At 45.5% G+C, this 17,476-nt stretch overlaps 1 protein-coding gene across 2 annotated transcripts in view; it reads left to right on the top strand.

Moving 5' to 3' along the window:
- RUNDC3A (RUN domain containing 3A) overlaps window positions 1-17,003 on the top strand; it is a 41,157-nt gene extending 24,154 nt beyond the window's left edge. The window contains exons 4-11 of one of the 2 annotated variants that reach the window (XM_030221916.1): window positions 6,480-6,565; window positions 7,327-7,416; window positions 9,774-9,854; window positions 12,600-12,765; window positions 13,384-13,541; window positions 14,701-14,838; window positions 15,298-15,404; window positions 15,894-17,003. In XM_030221916.1, the coding sequence (XP_030077776.1) occupies window positions 6,480-6,565; window positions 7,327-7,416; window positions 9,774-9,854; window positions 12,600-12,765; window positions 13,384-13,541; window positions 14,701-14,838; window positions 15,298-15,404; window positions 15,894-16,036 (969 nt within the window). In that variant the 3' untranslated portion in view covers window positions 16,037-17,003. The remainder of the gene's footprint in view (window positions 1-6,479; window positions 6,566-7,326; window positions 7,417-9,773; window positions 9,855-12,599; window positions 12,766-13,383; window positions 13,542-14,700; window positions 14,839-15,297; window positions 15,405-15,893) is intronic. The other variant, XM_030221915.1, reaches the window with a different exon arrangement.
- The last annotated feature ends 473 nt before the right edge of the window (window positions 17,004-17,476 follow it).

Raw genomic sequence — 17,476 nt, 5'->3', positions numbered from 1 at the left:
TATCAACTAGAGGCTGCCCGTGTACTTTAGTTGGCAGTTGGTGGCTAAACCACTATCACTCGATCTCTGTTTTATCAGAGCTGTGTAATGCAGAGACGAAGACTTTGAGCACTTACACCTTCTGATCTCTGTTCTGGTCAGCCTGAGAGAGTCACACAATATCGACTGAATTTAGGCAGTAGCCATTGTGCTCTGCAGGTGTTTCATAGTTTATTTTTCATCAGAGATGGTAGAACTTTGGTTGAGATTCCACATCTTCACTGAATACCTTGGTCAGTGACTTGCAGTGTAAAGTTCATTGATGTAGTGCTAAATTTAGCTGATCTGCACTAGGTGAAAGGTGTTTACAGAACCTCGTAGGTGTCCTGCATAAGAGGCATGCCCAACTAAATGATAACCGTTACATTTGTACCCCATGCTTTCCCACTCATGGCAGGCTCAGTGTGGCAGGCAATGGAGGGTTAAGTGACTTGCCCAGAGTCACAAGGAGCTGCCTGTGCCGGGAATCAAACTCAGTTCCCCAGGACCAAAGTCCACCACCCTAACCACTAGGCCACTCCTCCACTCTACAACCACAACCTTTGCTCGCTCGCCCATCCATCTGGTATTGCCCACTCTCCACCCTCTCAGATATCAACATCCTCTCTCAGAGGGGGTGGAGCCGCCAGAGGAAGTAGTAACACACAGGGCCACAGTCCTGTGATCTTTAATATAACTTTAGTATGGAAGCCTGGTGGAGGAGGCACCAGGAGGAAGAAAAAATGCTGCATGGTGGTGGGTGGATAGAGGTTATAGAGGGGTGAATGAGATAAATGGGAAAATACTGGATGTAATGGGAGAGAGAAACACAGGCAATACTGGATAAGAAAGGGGAGAGACCAAGGGAATGCTGGATTAGAGAGAGAAAGAGAGAGAGAGATAAGAGCACTACTGGATGGGGGGGAGAGAGAGGGAAATGGGACAATACTGGATGGGATGGGAGAGAGAAACACAGGGATGAGGGAGGGAATGTTGAATTGGAGAGATAGGGGCAATTCTGGAATGAGGTGAGAGAGAGGGACAGAAGTGGACTGGGGCAAGAGATGGGATGGGAGAGAGAGACACAGGGCAATACTGGATGAGGGAGGGGAGAGACAGGAAATGCTGGCTTGGGGGAAGAGACAGGGACAATACTGGACTGGGAGGGGGAGATTAAGAGATAGAAAATGCTGGAAGAGAGAGAGACTGGGTAATGCTTGAAGGTGAGAGAGAGAGAGAAAGAAAGAGGTAGGGCAGTACTGGAGGGGAGGGAAGGGGAGAGAGAGAAAGGCAATGCTAGGTGGGATGGAGAGAGAGAAACAGAGAGAGATGGGACAATAATGCATAGGAGAGGGAGAGAGTTAGACAGCGGTACTGCTGGTATGGAGGGAGAGACAAGGTCAATGATACATGCCAGGGGCAGAGACAGATACACAGACAGGGGCAATGCTGGATGGCAGGGGGAGAGAGACAGAAGAGATTCTGGATGGCAAGGATAGAGAGAGAAAATGGATGGCAGGGGTGGGGAGGTAGATAAAGCCTGGATGTCAGGGGGTGGGAGATGAAGTTGTAGTTGGCCATGGGGGGGGGGGGGGGGGGGGGGGGGAGGAAAAAGCCAATGAACGACTAGGGAATAAGAGGAAAGGGAATTGAGGGCCAGAGTGAAGGAAAAAGATGAAAAGGTGTAGGTGGACACGACACAGTAAAAAGAAGGAGAGTGAAGACTGGTTAATAAGAATGAATGAAATCTGAGTGGCAGAAAAAGAGAGGCAGAAACAAACAGAAGAAAGCTGAAAGGAGCCAATTAATATTGGAGCTGGATGTAGTGGAGGAGGTGACGAAGACAGGAGGGGAGTGAAAAATGACAAACAGATGGACAAGAGATACATGAGTTAAGAAAAGATAGAAGAAAGCAGAAACCAGAGACTGGGACCAACATAATTAGAAAAATTTAATTGCTAGACAACAAAGGTAGAAAAAAGTATGATGGGGGTCAATATTCAGCCAATGGCAGTGACAGTTAAGCTGACCACCACCGACGTTATTCCTGGATATTCAGTGCCAGGCCATGTCCGGGCTTTGGCATTGAATGTCCGGTTTATTTGGAGCCGGCTAACGCATAGCCAGTTAAGTCGATATTCAGAACTTAAGTGGCTATGGATTACCACCAAAAGATAGGACTGTGTTTTATGTGGTTACCCTGACTGGTTAAGTGCCACAATATTGGCACTTAACCAGCCAAGTGTTGACCCTGTCCCCGGAACGCCCCCAAAACGGCTGGTTTTCACTTGGGTGTCGTACAGCAAACATTCATGGCCACATCCAACATAATCCAGTCTCCAAGACCCTGATGCAGAAGCGAAATGCTGGCCACCGTCAGCTTGGGGCAAGAGGGTATAGATTGCTGAATGAGTGAGCAGAGGAGCCGCTGTACACAGACTCAACGCGTGTGCAAGAGCACAGAATAAATTGATTGGCTCTCGAATGAAGATAAGTGCCTTTTGATTGTCTAAGCTCACCCGATGGTAGCAGAGTCTGCATTGAGCCTGCAAATTAATTTAGTATAGAGAGACTGCAGAATTGATGTAGTGTGGATTATATACCACATTTCTTGTAAACGATATTGTGTAGGCAGTACTCTATCCTTGCAGGTTTTTCACGGCCAATGATGAAGAGAGGATCAGCTGGATCCGATTATGCTCTATAGATACAAGATATCCTTGAGCTCTTTGAGGCCGTTTTCCTTCTGTAGAAATTCCAGCAGGAGACAATTTACAGGTAGTAAAACACAGATGCTACCATCACGCAGTGGGATTCAGTATTTAATTATAGTCTAGTGAGTTTGTTATGGCCTTTCTTACCCTTCTGTTGATGTTGTCCGCATCAAGGAGCTTAGCTGAGATTGGGTGGCAGAGCCGGTGGCAGGAGGCGGGGATAGTGCTGGGCAGACTTATACGGTCTGTGCCCTGAAGAGGACAGGTACAAATCAAAGTAGGGTATACACAAAAAGTAGCACATATGAGTTTGTCTTGTTGGGCAGACTGGATGGACCATGCAGGTCTTTTTCTGCCGTCATTTACTATGTTAGTGTTTTTTCCTTTGTTTCGGTTGTTTTCGGTTTGGTTTGGTGAGGTGGGATGTACCTGATCGGCCTATGATGATTGTGTAATATGGGTATGAAGTTATTCTCTACGAGTGGGGTGGTTAGTGTTAGGTGTATCAGAGATAAGGAGTAGATTGCTAGGAGTAGTTTAGCGATATTCATTTTGGTATTGGTTCACTTTGGGCTGCTACTAGGCCATGTTGGAAAGGTGTGTGATGGGACTTTATGCCTTGGGCTGAGGTCTGGTGTTCAGGTCAGGTGTGTTTTGTGTAGGTGCAGATTGCCTTTGATCTAGTTGAGGTCAATAGTGGCTCCGGGTTTGTATTATGTTAGTGTGCTGATTTGGGAGGGGGGGGGGGACTATTACTGGGATAAGGTTCTGCTTTGGTTTGTCTCTTAATGGCTGGTTATTCCCACTGTGAAGGCTTAGTATTATTGGAATATAAGTTAGTACTATTATGGTATGATAGAATTGCTTTATAGGCCCTGGTGAGTTTTCTAGGGCTTTATATTACTTCATAATAAGTCTAGTACTGGATTTTGTTGATTTGGATTTAGCTCACACCTTTTTCAGTTGTAGCTCGATGCTATTTACATTCTGGTACAGTAGGTATTTTCCTGTTCCTGTAGGGCTTGCAATCTAAGTTTGTACCTGAGGCAATGGAGGGTTAAGTGACTTCTCTAAGACCTCAAGGAGTAGGAATGGGATTTGAACCCTGGTTTCCCTAGTTCTCAGCTTGCTATTCTAACCAGTAGGTGAAGGTCACATAGATAATAAATATTCCAGACATGTTTGGTAACTCAACAATAAACTAAAAGCCAGCAGATCTGAAGCCTAGTGGCTATTCAGCAACCTACCAAAAAAACTAATATCAAATCATTTTATGGTTGCCAGTAACCACAAGATTTCTGTTGCACCACTGCTCACGTATCCATCAGAAAGATGTTTGACTGGGAAGCTAGGGCCGACTAGGAGCCAAGTGTTAAAATACCTGTGTAAAGTTCTGGGATACTGCAAATATTGTTCTGTTAAATGTGTTGTATTATGTTAGTGCATTATTTAGATTTTCCTTAACACATAATTCTTTCAGTGTATTCAGTTTCCATATTACCATCGATAACAGAGGTATCGGGGGGGAAACAGCTGGTGCAGCTGCACCAGAGCCACACAGTTGTTCTGTTCAAAAGTGCCCCACTATCCCTTCACTGCTGACATAGATGCTGCCCCCCCCCAACCCACTTCAAAGATTTTAACTTGCTCTGCACTGCCTCAGCCTGCCCTGTGCCCTACTCCACTTTAGCCTCCCGAAACAACTGAGTCACCGAGCAGCTGCCCCGGACCCCTGCAGAACAGCAGCTCAGTTGCCCATAGTTTCAGCCTCAATTGCAGTTTGCCGAATTGATTGGCACTCACACTCTTCCATGTTCAGGGAGCAGATCGCTTGCCCTATCAGGCTGCATTTGGGCATGCCATGTCATTTTGACTTGACTGGCTGGGGGGTGGGGGGAGAGTCATGGTACTGTGCAGGACAGCCTTTCTATGCTCCAACAACTTCCATTTCATCCCTTGTCCTACCATTGCTTCGATAGCTGCAATGTCTCTTGGCCATGTGCTGCGGCTTGATTGGTTACCCGTGCACAAGTGACCTCAACAGCAGAAAGAGCCAGGCAAGAGCAAGACTGGGCCACTTTGCCAACTGCCGTACAGAAGGCAGGAGAGGAGCAAGATGGGGTGGGTCTACTACTCAGCTGCAGTAAGGTTCCATCAAGTCAAGGAGGGGCTGGGCAAGCAAAGCAACAAGTGAGCACAGGTCAATTCCACCAGCCCCATCCCATTGCTAAGGATGCAGGACAGCAATGCCCAGTGCCCATACCAATCCTAGACATCGATGGCCTCACAATGCAGCTAAGCTAGGGTTGCCACTAGATCCAGATTCACCCGACATGATTCATCCAGTCCTGGCCTTACCCCATTGCATACAGGGAATTGTGGTTCTGATTTCCCCCATTGGATTCCCTAAGAAAAGCAAGGCTACAAATCCCTGTGTGCACTGGAGTAAGCCCGGGACTGGATTAACCCTGTCGGGCAAATCTGGATCCAGTTGGCAACCCTAAGCTCAGCTCCTCTTTGTTATAAGAGCACCCCCCCCTTCCTCTAGCTCACGTCACCTCTACAGATACCAGAGCAGAGAGCTGCACACAACCCAAGGTAGGGGACTAGGTTCTGAAGACCCCGATGGCAGCATTAGATGAGGAAGAGTTTAGGAAAACAGGAGCTTGGGATTGGGGAGTGAGAAATGGAGTAAGATAACTGGCCAGGAAAGGGAAATGGGACTTGATATATCGCCTTTCTGAGGTTTTTGCAACTACATTCAAAGTGGTTTACATATATTCAGGTACTTATTTTGAACCAGGGGCAATGGAGGGTTAAGTGACTTGCCCAGAATCACAAGGAGTTGCAGTGGAAATTGAACTCAGTTCCCCAGGATCAAAGTCCACTGCACTAGCCACTAGGCTAAAGAAGAGCAGGCATTTGGGAATTGTGGAGAAAAGTAGGGTCTGGAGTACGTAGTGGGACAACAGGAAGGCATAGATTAGAGTGAAGTGACAATAAGGACTGGGCAATGGGATGGGGATGGGAGTGAGAAAGAATGGGAACTCGGGCCAGGGTTTGGGGAAGGAGAAGGACTTTGGGGAAGCAGGGTGGGTAGCGGGGAAAGCAAGGAATTTGGCTGGAGCAAGTAAGAACTTAGGAATTGGGTGCAGGCTTGGGAGTCCAGGGATTTGGGGTTTGAATGGAGGGGCACACAGAAAAGAGCAAGAGATTGTGTGTAGAAGTGTGTGAAAGGGCGATCAAGAGTGTGAATGTGTATGGAGAGAAAGGAGAGAGCTGGGGGAGTGTGTGTATTTAGTGGGGGGGGGGAGCAGCGAGAGGAGAGTAAAAGTGTGAGTGAGGGTGGGGGCACACAGAAGAGCAGTGAGTGAGGGTAGGGAGGGAACACAGAGAAAGCAAGAGATTGTACATATGCAATAATCTTTCCAATCAATGTTCACTCGGGTGTGTAACAGGCATTGCTTTAAAATAAATCTCTTGATAACAATATAGTGTAAAGTTTGTGTTCCTTACATAGTGGCAGAGCTAATGTGGAAAAGGTAAAAGGGGGCCATAAGTGGTCAGAGTGGCCTGAGTGCTTGGCTGGTGGAACTCAGTTGGAACACTACACGGTGAGTTTCGTCTGGTTCTCCACCAGCTACAGAAAAGGGGCAGGAGGTCATGATTCTTAGGTAGGTGCTCTCCAGTTTCACTGGGATGCTGTCTACAGAAACGGACAAGATTTATGTTTTGTGTATGTTTTAGGGTCGTGCTTGGATACGACTGGCACTGATGGAGAAACGGCTCTCGGAATACATAGCTACTGCCTTGAGGGACACTAGAACAACCAGGTGAGTCTCTAAGGCTCTAATTACATCATGCTGCAGTTGAGACCTTTACCTAATCTCATGGAGATGATGTTCAACTGAAAGGCAACAGGGAGAAAGAGTCTTGCAGGCTTGTTGTGTTTGCTCTGTATGCTCAGAAATACATTGCCCCAGGCCTGCATTTAGACATAGGTAACTGCCCAGAGTACTATATACTGAAGATAACAAGTACCCAACTAAAAAAGAGCCGTCTCCATCTTACTATAGGGTCATCTGCTCATGCTGGCACCACCAGGCACTCTGACCCAACACCCACTCACCTGTTTTCCAGTCTCCAGGTGCCGTCTTGGCTGTCTGAGCACCAGTTCTGTCTATGGGCTTCAAAATCTTAAATCTGATCCTGGGTTTCCATTATGCACAGAGTTCACTATGCCCCAAATTCTTCCCATTGAGAAGAAAGGATTTGGAAGGAAGTATAAAGTAATTCTTAGTCATAAAGAGATGCATGTGAAGAAGTTGTAAACATACATTCTGCTTATGAAATGGTCATTCACTATTCCCTCCTAAAACCTCTGGTATTTTATGTTTATTAAACTTGATATTTTGCTCTCTATAAACTATGGAGTTAGTGCTGAGCTCATTAACTTAGTCAGTTGTCAGTTTAAAGAATAACAACACAGTCGGCCATTGCTTGGTACAGCACTTGCTCAGAACTGCTAACATGTTGATATAACGGAAAATATAAAAAGACATCTTAAATCATCAGAGGGAATTTCTCTCCACAGACGGTTTTATGATGATGGAGCCATTATGCTGCGTGAGGAGTCCACAGTGCTTACTGGAATGCTAATTGGCCTGAGCGCTATTGACTTCAGGTATGAAACAGGAAACCAGAATTAGGCACCCAGAGTTTTCCCTCTGGATCCAACTCTGCCATTAATCTGGATAGGGTGCAGTGGCGTAGCAAGGGCAGGGCGGTGGGGGCGGTCCACCCCGGGTTTCATCGGGTGGGGGGATGCTCCGCTCCCGCTGCTCCGCCTTTAACATTTTTTTTTTGAAGCGCCGGAGAGTGGCAGGCAGCGCGCCTCGCGTCTGCCCTGCTAGTAAAGAAGATCTCGCTGACGTCGTCATCCTTCCCACACTGAGTCCCGCCCGCCCTCGCGGTAATAGGAAGTTGCCTCAGAGGGGGGCGGGACTCAATGTGGGAAGGGCGATGACGTCAGCGAGATCTTCTTTACTAGCAGAGCAGACGCGAGGCGCGCTGCCTGCCACTCTCCGGCGCTTCGAAAAAATTTTTTTAAAGCAGGACAGGGTAGGAGAACGGATCTCAGGTCAGGTTGGGTCGGGGGGACTCAGAGGGGAGAAGGGGATTGGGGAGGGGGGGGGGCGCTCAGAGGGGTGCTTAAAGGGGATTAGGGAGGGTGGGAGAGCATCGAGGGGAGAAGGGGATTGGGGAGGGCTGGGGGCACAGGGGTGCTTAATGGGGATTAGGGAGGGTGGGAGAGCATCAAGGAGGGGAGAAGGGGATTGGGGAGGGGTGGGGGACCTCAGAGGGGTGCTTCAAGGGGGTTATGGAGGGTGGGCGAGCTCAGAGAGGGGAGAAGAGGATTGGGGAAGGGTGGGGGAGCTCAGAGGGGTGCTTAAAGGGGATTGGGGAGGGTGGGAGAGCATCAAGGAGGGGAGAAGGGGATTGGGGAGGGGTGGGGGAGGGGTGAGGGAGCTCAGAGGGGTGCCTAAAGGGGATTAGGGAGGGTGGGAGAGCATCAAGGAGGGGAGAAAGGGATTGGGGAGGGGTGGGGGAGCTCAGATGGGAGAAGGGGTCTGAAGCTGGAACTGGGGTCTGACATGGGGGCAGGAGGGAAAATGGGTCCATGCCTGGGGCAGGTGGGAGAATGGGTCTGGGGCTGAAAGAGGGGGGATGCAAGGCATGTGGTGGATGAAGGGGACTGGAACTGGGGGCTGAAAAGAGGGGGCAGAGAGAGAGGGGACAGATCCTGGATGGAAGGGGGGCACGTGAGGGAGGGCAGACCCTGGACGGATGGGAGAGGGAGGGCAGACGGATTGAAGGGGCAGAGAGGAAGGGCATATGGTGGGTGGAAGGGGAGAGAGAAAGAGGGCAGACTGGGGCAAATGGTGGATGGAAGGGGCAGAGATAGAGGCCAGATGTTGATGGAAGGGGGAGAGAGAGATGGCAGACTGGGGCAGATGGTGCATGGAAGGGGCAGAAGTGGATGGAAGGGGCAGAGAGAGAGGGCAGACACTGGATGGCAGAGAGAGAGTGAAGACAGATGCTGGATAGAAGGAAGACAGTGAAAAGATGAGGAAAGCAGAAACCAGAGACAACGAACTATAAATATATATTTTTATTTTTTTGCTTTAGGATAAAGTAGTATTGTAGCTGTGTTAATAAATGTTTATAATAGAACATGTAAATAAGGTAATCTTTTTATTGGACTAATTTTAATACATTTTACTTTCGGAGAACAAAACCCCCTTCCTCAGGTCAGGATAGGACACTGTAACAGTACTATACTGAATTGACCTGAGGAAGGAGGTTTTGGCCTCTGAAAGCTAAATGTATTAGTCCAATAAAATGATATTATTTGTTTTATTTCTATTTGTTAATTTGTAAAGTGGTGATTGGTATTTGTTAGTTTTTTCAAATTTACATCTGCTGTCTTTATATTTTGCACAGTACTAGAGGACATTTTCTGTTTCTGTGGTGTTGCATTGTTTGCAGAGTCTGGCATCGGGGGTTCAGTTTAATTTTTGTCTAAATAGAAAGTTTGTGATTACTTATTCTATAGTGGATTAGGGTATATCTGTGTTTGTGAAAAAGACATGGCTTTCGGTTGGCGATCTGCACTAATCTGTCTGTTTTCGTTTTACAATAGGTGAATTGATGTTCTAGTGCTCACTGTAGTGTTTAAGATGCTTTCCTTTTCCTTGTGTGACTCGTACAAATGACTGCTTATGGTATGGTAGAATTGCTCTATAGGTCCTGAGTGTTTTGTATTCTCGGTATGCCTAGTACTGGATTTCGGGTGGGGGTGGGGGGGTTAAAAAATGACCGGCCCCGGGTGTCAACTACCCTAGCTACGCCACTGATAGGGTGAGAATAGGAACTACTTTTCTTTGCCCTATGGTGCCTCCTTCTGGATGGAGGAGACCGAGAATAGATTACTTTTACAGTCACCCTCATCAGGCCACATCCTTGTATTTCCTTTCTCAGTTTCTGCCTGAAGGGAGAGGTTATGGATGGGAAAACGCCGGCTGTCATAGACTACACACCATACCTGAAGTTCACCCAGAGGTAACTGCTGGCAAATGTCACATAAGTAATGTCCAAGCTGTTATGGGCGTAAGTGACCTTTATATGCTCCTAAATGCTTCCTCTTTTATTCAGCACGGAGTGATCACATTGAGCCTGATAGTCATAGGGGTATATAGTGGCAGCTGCTAAACATATAAATCTCTTATCCCTGAATTTTCAGTAGCATTATCTGAACAGTGCGTAGAAAATTCTTAGGGCCTGATAGTCAGACCACAGCAGTTAGCCCAGCTGACTACCTCAGTCAGAACTGAGCCCAGATAATCAATGCTGAGCCATTTTTGGTGACCAGCATTGAATATCTGGTTTAATTTTGGCCAGTTCAAACTTAACCAGCCAAGCCGATACTCAGCGCTGGCTGGTTAAGTTTGAACTGGACAAAGGTATTCCAGGTGTTCACGTGGCCAAATATGGCTGCCAAACTCATGCTGAAAATTGGCAGATTGGTGGTTATATTGGGCGATATAACCAGCCATCTGCTAGCCACTAACCTTGAATTTTCAGCAGGTCATGGCCGTCTATGTCCCACTGAAAATTTGTGGATAGCCGGTTATGGAGCATTTAACTGGCTAGTGCCGATCCTGACCAGTTAAATGCTTTAGAATATCAGGGGGGGGGGGGGGGGAGAGGGGTGGTTACAGACTGCCCCAGGTACTACCTAGATAGTCTCACTATAATAAACTTGGGTTCAAAATAATTTATCTTTTTTTTATATATGCACTTTAAAATGCTACAAATATTATAAAGTGTTTTAAATGTGCTCAGACCATACCGTTTACACCCATTATATCCCCAAGAGGAATATGTGGTGGTGTCACAATGGAACCATCATTGCACATACGATGTTCCGCCTCCTAATATTTGTGTATGTACATACAGCTGAGCCTAAGTAGATCTTTATCACCAGTGTATGCATATATCTATAATAAATATGTATAGGTCATACCTAGATAGTGCCAGAGCAGGACAAGGACTGCATAGGTGTTTTGCCGACCTGTTCAGAACGCTGGTGAAATTCAGTCACTGTACAGTCAAGCAGTTTAAGGTAGAACAGAAAAAGGCAAAAAAAAAAAAAAAAGCTATCCTTACATAAACTGCTCAGCTATACAGATAGTGACTGTGGTTGGTGCTATCTGAGCATACTTGACGCAGCCACTTCTGCAGATAACAGTACTGGATGTACAAAGATAATCTAAACGCTGTGAATGGCATTTGTAAAAAGTGCTGGCTGTAATGTTTACAGAATGGCCTGACAGTCATTATGGTTCAGCTCTGCTGAGTCTATGTACTTGTAGTTCCAAGGGCCTTTTTGGCTAGAATCTTCCTCCTGCTTTGAACTTTCACCTAAAGCACTGGGATCCTGACACACTGAGCCTTAATTTACAGCTCTTTGGTGATTTTATTTCTCCTATGTTATATTCCCTCCCAGTATAATTTAGTTCAGTCAGAGCAGCGATGGTCCTTTTATGGGGAGTATGCACTAAGGCTCCTTTGAAAATCCTACAATCATGGATCCTAAATCTGACCAATAGGTGTCACTGTTGTGCAATACCTGACCCCTCCCCTCCCCTTCCACCCCCCCTCCCCCCACACACACACCTGTGAATGCTGTCTGTTCAGTATCCACAGCCCTACCCTGGTTCAGTCAGAAGTTGAAGACTTAAGCAGGGAATTAGAGAATGACACAGGGACAAAATTTGTCCCCTTCCCCATGGGTTCTGTCTCCGTTCTCACCCCGTCCCCATGGGCTCTGTCCTCATCTTCAGGAGCCTCGAACAATTATGATTTTATATTTAAATGTTTTAATTAAAGTATAAAAGGAACAATATGCTATGCAACTATTTTGTATAAATTACAAATAGAAAACAACAATAACAGCGAGCAGCTATAATAACCCTCCTCACCATCACCCTCTACCCTTCCAACCCCAACAATAGCTGATTTCTACTACCCCAAGGAATCCTAATCCACCCTGTTAAAATGTCCAGGGAGTACAAAATACAACCCGTTCTATATGCCCTAACGGGGGAGAAATATACCCTATGAAGCACTGTTATGATTTTTTAATCTGTGGATAAATAAGTCATCAACAATCTCAGGATTCAATCTAGCTCTCCTGTCTTCCACAGTCCTTCCTGGAATAGAAGTTGTCTTCTTAGAAGATGTGCTGGTACCAGGATGTACAGAATCCCCCAGGCAAACTATTGTTGACTGCATCACTCAAACATAAATAACAGTCCAGTTCATTAACAGGCTTCAAAGTAGAAAATGATACGGGGACAAAGTGTGTCCCCTTCCCTGTGGGATTTGTCCCCGTCCCCATGGGATGTGTCCCCACCCTGTCCCCACAAGCTCTGTCCCCATCCCCGTGTCATTCTCTACAGGGAATCAAACCCTCCACATAGCAGTACTGTCACTGAGCCACCAGACAGATCCTGCTTTTGGTTTCTTTTGCAACTTATGATCAGCTGTTCCTACAGATCGAGGTCCCCCTGTACCTAGACTCCAGAGCAGCCTCCCAGCATGGAAGGAAGTTGTGACCAATGCTAAGGGAACCCATCATTGGGCTCCTGACATGTGCTGACCCAGAGGAGGAGACTGATAGATTACTCTTCTCATCCCCTGGCTCTTTGCTCTGTAATCTGGTGCTCCTGAGTCTCTTTCATTTCCTGCCACCTTAGGTGGTAGTGGTAGTCCTTCTCTCTCACCCCCCTGTTTTTTGGGCAGCTATGATTATCTCAGTGATGAGGATGAGAGGAGAAGCGTGGACAGCAGCACCAGTGATGAGAGCTCTCCTGAGCACCCCTATCTGCCACTGGTTACAGACGAGGACAGCTGGTACAACAAGTGGAGGAAGATGGAACAAAAATTCCGCATTGTTTATGCACAGAAGGTATAAAAAGTAATGTATCTCTAACCCCCAACCCTCCATCCCCAAATCCCTTAGCCCTAATCCCATCACATACCTGAATCCCTCTCAGTCCTAACTCTAACCCTAATTTTAATCCCACCCCTACTCTAACCCCTTACTCAGATCCCTTATTCAGCCCTAACCTTAATTCCTTCCTATAACTGAATTCTTCTCAGTGCTAAATCTAACCCTAATTCTAATCCTGTCCGCCACCGTAATTCCATCCCATACCGGAATCCTTCTCAATCCTAAAACTAACCCTAATTCTAGTCCTACTCAAATCCTTTACACACCTGACTCTAACCCTAATCCCATTCTTTTAAATCTAATTCCATGTCGTAGCATCTCTGCCAGGCCTGGTCCCAAAGGATCAGAACATTTTTTGTGACTTGAGGCTGGTAACAGTGCTTGAGCCAAAGGATTGTGAGATGGATTGCTCTGCTTTGTTCTCTACTCATTCTGGCTGAATTCTCTAGCCTGGTTATTTGATCAGACACTAGGGAGAAATATTACCTCTCTGTGAGGATTCACAAATAGACATAATCCAGCCTTTTCATGACCATTTTCTTTTTCATGACTCTGTTCGTATGTTTGCCTCAGGGGTATCTAGAAGAGCTGGTGCGACTCCGAGAATCACAGCTAAAGGACTTGGAAGCAGAGAACAAGCGACTACAACTGAAACTGGAGGAGGTGAAAGTGCAGAACCAGCTGGAAAAGCGAGAATTGGAGGGTATCATCCTGGAACTGCAGGAACAGCTGTGAGTGTGCCCGCAAATGTGCGAGTTATTGCCCTCTCCCAGGAGCGAGATTCCTCCAGCTCATGCCCAGCACTTCTGTCTTCCTGCGCTCACCCATTAGGGCTGCACGGCATGTTGCTGAGGGGGAGGGGGAGGGGGGAGAGAGGAAGGTTTGTTTTCACAAAAAGTAAAACTTTTAACAGAAGATGTGCCGTAATAGGTGCTGAAATGTGGGGAATTCAGAAACAAGATGTGCATTGTAGTCTTCATGTGCTGTCAAGTTTTGCATTTCAGCAGTGGGATATTTCAGGATATCGATTTCTCTGATTTGGCAAATAAATAATATGTATAACTATATATCAAATAAATATATATATATATATATATATACAGGATTTTTATATATAAAACAATTATACATATATAATGTCTTCTGGATTAATTTGGGGGCCTTCAACTGTCTTTTAATAGGGCCTGCTTAATCAGACATCTCTGATAAGACCTTTTAGACTCAAGACCCATGATTGTAGGATTTTCTGATATGCACAAAGAGGACCTTAATCTTGTTTCTTGTAATGGCTTCTGCTAAACCACGACCCTTGCAAGCTCTGTTTTTTGAAGCTGTAAGAAAACCAAGAAAATGCATATTACACATAGTACTGAATTGTAATGCATAATAATGGAATGTACGCTATATAGGAACCTTACTCTAAGGTTAGTCTCAAGAACGTATAGTAGAGATGTATTCCCTCAGTAGGCCTACTTTGTATCCTAAATAATGAGTGAGCAGATGGACACCCCATTTAGAGTCTGCAGCCCTTACAAGAAACGCAGATTTTAACCACTGCAAAGACAGGAAAGGAAAAGACCCCAGAAAGGTCAAGTACGGTAGCAAGGATGCACAGGTCAGTTAGTTATGTCAAAACACCTCTGAATCCAACTTTTGCTTGCCAAAGAGCACTCTCTCTCTCTTTTTCTCTCTTATTGGTTCAATAAAAATATCACCACCAAAGTAATCAATTTTTTCATGGGGCTATTATATCTATAAACCTTATAATCCATTTTTCTTTGGTCAAGAAAACACCTTGGTTCGTTCCTCCTTTCTTTTCTGTCTCTCTTCCCTTCTCCCTGATTGTTCTGTTTGCTTTCCTCTCTTTTCTTTCTTCATCTCTGGCTCCAGAACTGGCTTGATCTCTGGTGAGAACTCCAACTTGGCAAACATATCGAAGGACATGGTGACCCCTTTGGTGAACCAGTGGCCATCCCTGGGGACACTCAATGATAATGAGGTTGCACTGGATCCCAAGCTGTACAGAAGGTAGCCTTCTTCAGTTGTACCTAGGGCCATATAGGAAGGGGATTCTCCATATTTGTCCTTGTGTATCTCATGTTCCTTGACTTCAGTGTATGGTGGGGAAGTTGACACATCTTCCATTTTGGCTTTCCCCCTGAAGAGCTTTCACAGAGTACCATGTATGCACATGGACCATAGCAGACCTTGAATTCTTCCTGGCTTTACCCAACAGGTGGTTGATATTCAATAGAGAAAGGTACATAGAATACAATTTGACACCTAAGTAGGTTCAGAACTGTTGTTCCCCTTGAAACAGTGTTCATCAAGCTGAGTTTATAATGGATGAATGACCTACTAACTGTTCACATTGCATGATACCCAGTCCTCTAGACAAGGGTGAAGAAAGAGCAGTTTCCCTTTCTGTCCCTCCTGCCATGTTGTAGCCACATCCCCAATGATAATTTCTCACTTTCCTCCGCTCAGGCACAGTTTTGGGAGTACAGAACAGCTATCAGCAGAAGTCAGCCTCAACTCTGACTCACAGAAGCTAGAGGATGGAAAGGATGAAGCAGGCCCCTGGGGTCCCATAGGTAAGGGCTCCTTGGTTAAACTATTTATCTGTAATCCCTTATTTACAAAAAAAAATGTCAATGTGCAGCCTTTAGTCCTATCTCAGCATGTTCACAGACGTTCCTTGATTTCAATCTTTTGTTCCACAATTTTAAGATGGACTTTTTTCCCTTGATAGAGAGATCTGAATATTTCTGGTTTCTCTGTGGAAAGAGTTGGAGAATGGATCTCTGTGCTAATCAGAATGGACTGTCTGTAAAAGGAAATGGGAAGATGTTATGTTTCTGATTGCTCTGAGAAAAGATATTAATTCCACCCTTTCCTATCAGGAGGGTTGGGACAAATGGAAATCCAATTGTTGTTGGAAAGAATAGATATCTCTGTTTTCTAGGAAAAACTAAGGCATAATGATGCAGTTTGTTCCTCTGTGGGAGAAATGTTCAGACAGATAATTTTCTAGAAATTACTGTGTTAATATCAATTTCTGTCATTTATTTGCTTTCCTACAGGAAAGGACCCAACACCTTCCATGCTGGGTCTCTGCGGCTCCCTTTCCTCCATCCCTAGTTGCAAGTCTCTTACCAGCTTGAAGTCCAATGAGTGTCTGATGAATGATAGCAATGAAGCCAGCCCTGCCCTAAGCCCGAGTTGAGAAGGTACAGCTTTGTCTCAGGATGGAGGATAAACCATTGTGTTCATCGGTGCTACTGCAGATCAGGCTTAAAGAGAACCACTTCTCTATGAAAATGACCTGTCCTCCTGAATTCAGTCCCGTCCATCCCCCTTTCCCCGAAAAGGGAAATCACAGGCTTACTTAGAAAGGCAGACATGTCTTACTTAAAGGAACAGGAGGTTCAGGTAGAGAGATCACCTTAAAGAAATGCGATTCCCTCCAAGTACAATTAAAATAGACAAGGACCATGCCAGAAAAAAGTACCTCTGCACATTACATTCTGCCCTTAGCAACGCTATGCAGAGATTTGAGAGGAGCATGCTTTGAAGAACCTTATCCATTAACCACCCTCCATACTACCAGCAGTTTGCTGGATTCTCCCAGGCATTCGACCTTTAGATAGAGTCATTAGAATTTTCAGCACTGAAGAATCCAGCTGGTGCATCTCGACTGTCCAGTAAATGCTATAATTCCCCAGTAGAGCTCTGAAAGGCACCCGGCCGACACTTACATGGTTGTTGGCCACATCCTTCACTGTTGCCCATCTGTCATTCTTTTTAGTTCAATTCCTTGTGCTGACCTCTTCTTGTCTCAGCTTGCAGTGCCAGGTCAGAGGAATAAAACTCTTGCAAAGGGCATTTTTTTTTTGCAACAGCTGAACAATAGCATGTCACAAGCACAGCTGTTGCTCACAGTGACTGAACCTCGCCCAAGGAACAGCCACCAACTTCTTTCCATTGGCTGTAACTGTCTTGAAGGCAACGATGACCTTCTTGCTGTCTGCAGAGGCCGAAAATACAATTACTGAAAATGTTGTAGCATTGGCTTTTGGTACCATTTGTGCTGAGATGTTAAGAACCGAATAAAAGATGGAGGATAAAAACGGAAAATCACAACATGGTGAAAATGAGGAAATAAGCTTCATAGCTGACCTGAATAAAGTTTCTGTTCCACTCCAGCTTACTGTTTACATTGTCTTTTGTGGTCTCACCATGTAGCACTTTTTACATTCCAAGTTGCCTAGTTTGACAGCTCATGTAGGAATTTGAGGCAGAGGGGCTCCACCAGATGAAAGAAGGAACTCTATTTTGAGGAGAAACGAGCTACTGAGTGGAATAAATGCTCAAGCCTCCAGACCTCTTGTTTTGTATATTTCTACCAAAACCATTTGCTAATTCTGGACTTCTGTCATGAAAACTTATTTATTGAGACAAACCCATTTCACATCTAATTTTTCTGCAATAGCTTTATTTTAGGGGTGGAAATGCACCACCTTTATTCAGTTTGTGGGTTACACTCGCTCCCAACTGCCTACTCAGCTTCTCTGAGAACATACAACCTGGATGCTGCTGAAATTCACAAGCAATTGTGGAAAAATATGCATCATGCTATGCTTTATTTGCTATTTTAATTGAGGTG

This window comes from Microcaecilia unicolor, chromosome 12, assembly GCF_901765095.1.
Source record: "Microcaecilia unicolor chromosome 12, aMicUni1.1, whole genome shotgun sequence".
NCBI classification, from domain to species: Eukaryota; Metazoa; Chordata; class Amphibia; order Gymnophiona; family Siphonopidae; genus Microcaecilia; species Microcaecilia unicolor.
This window is presented reverse-complemented; position numbering and strand designations above follow the sequence as displayed.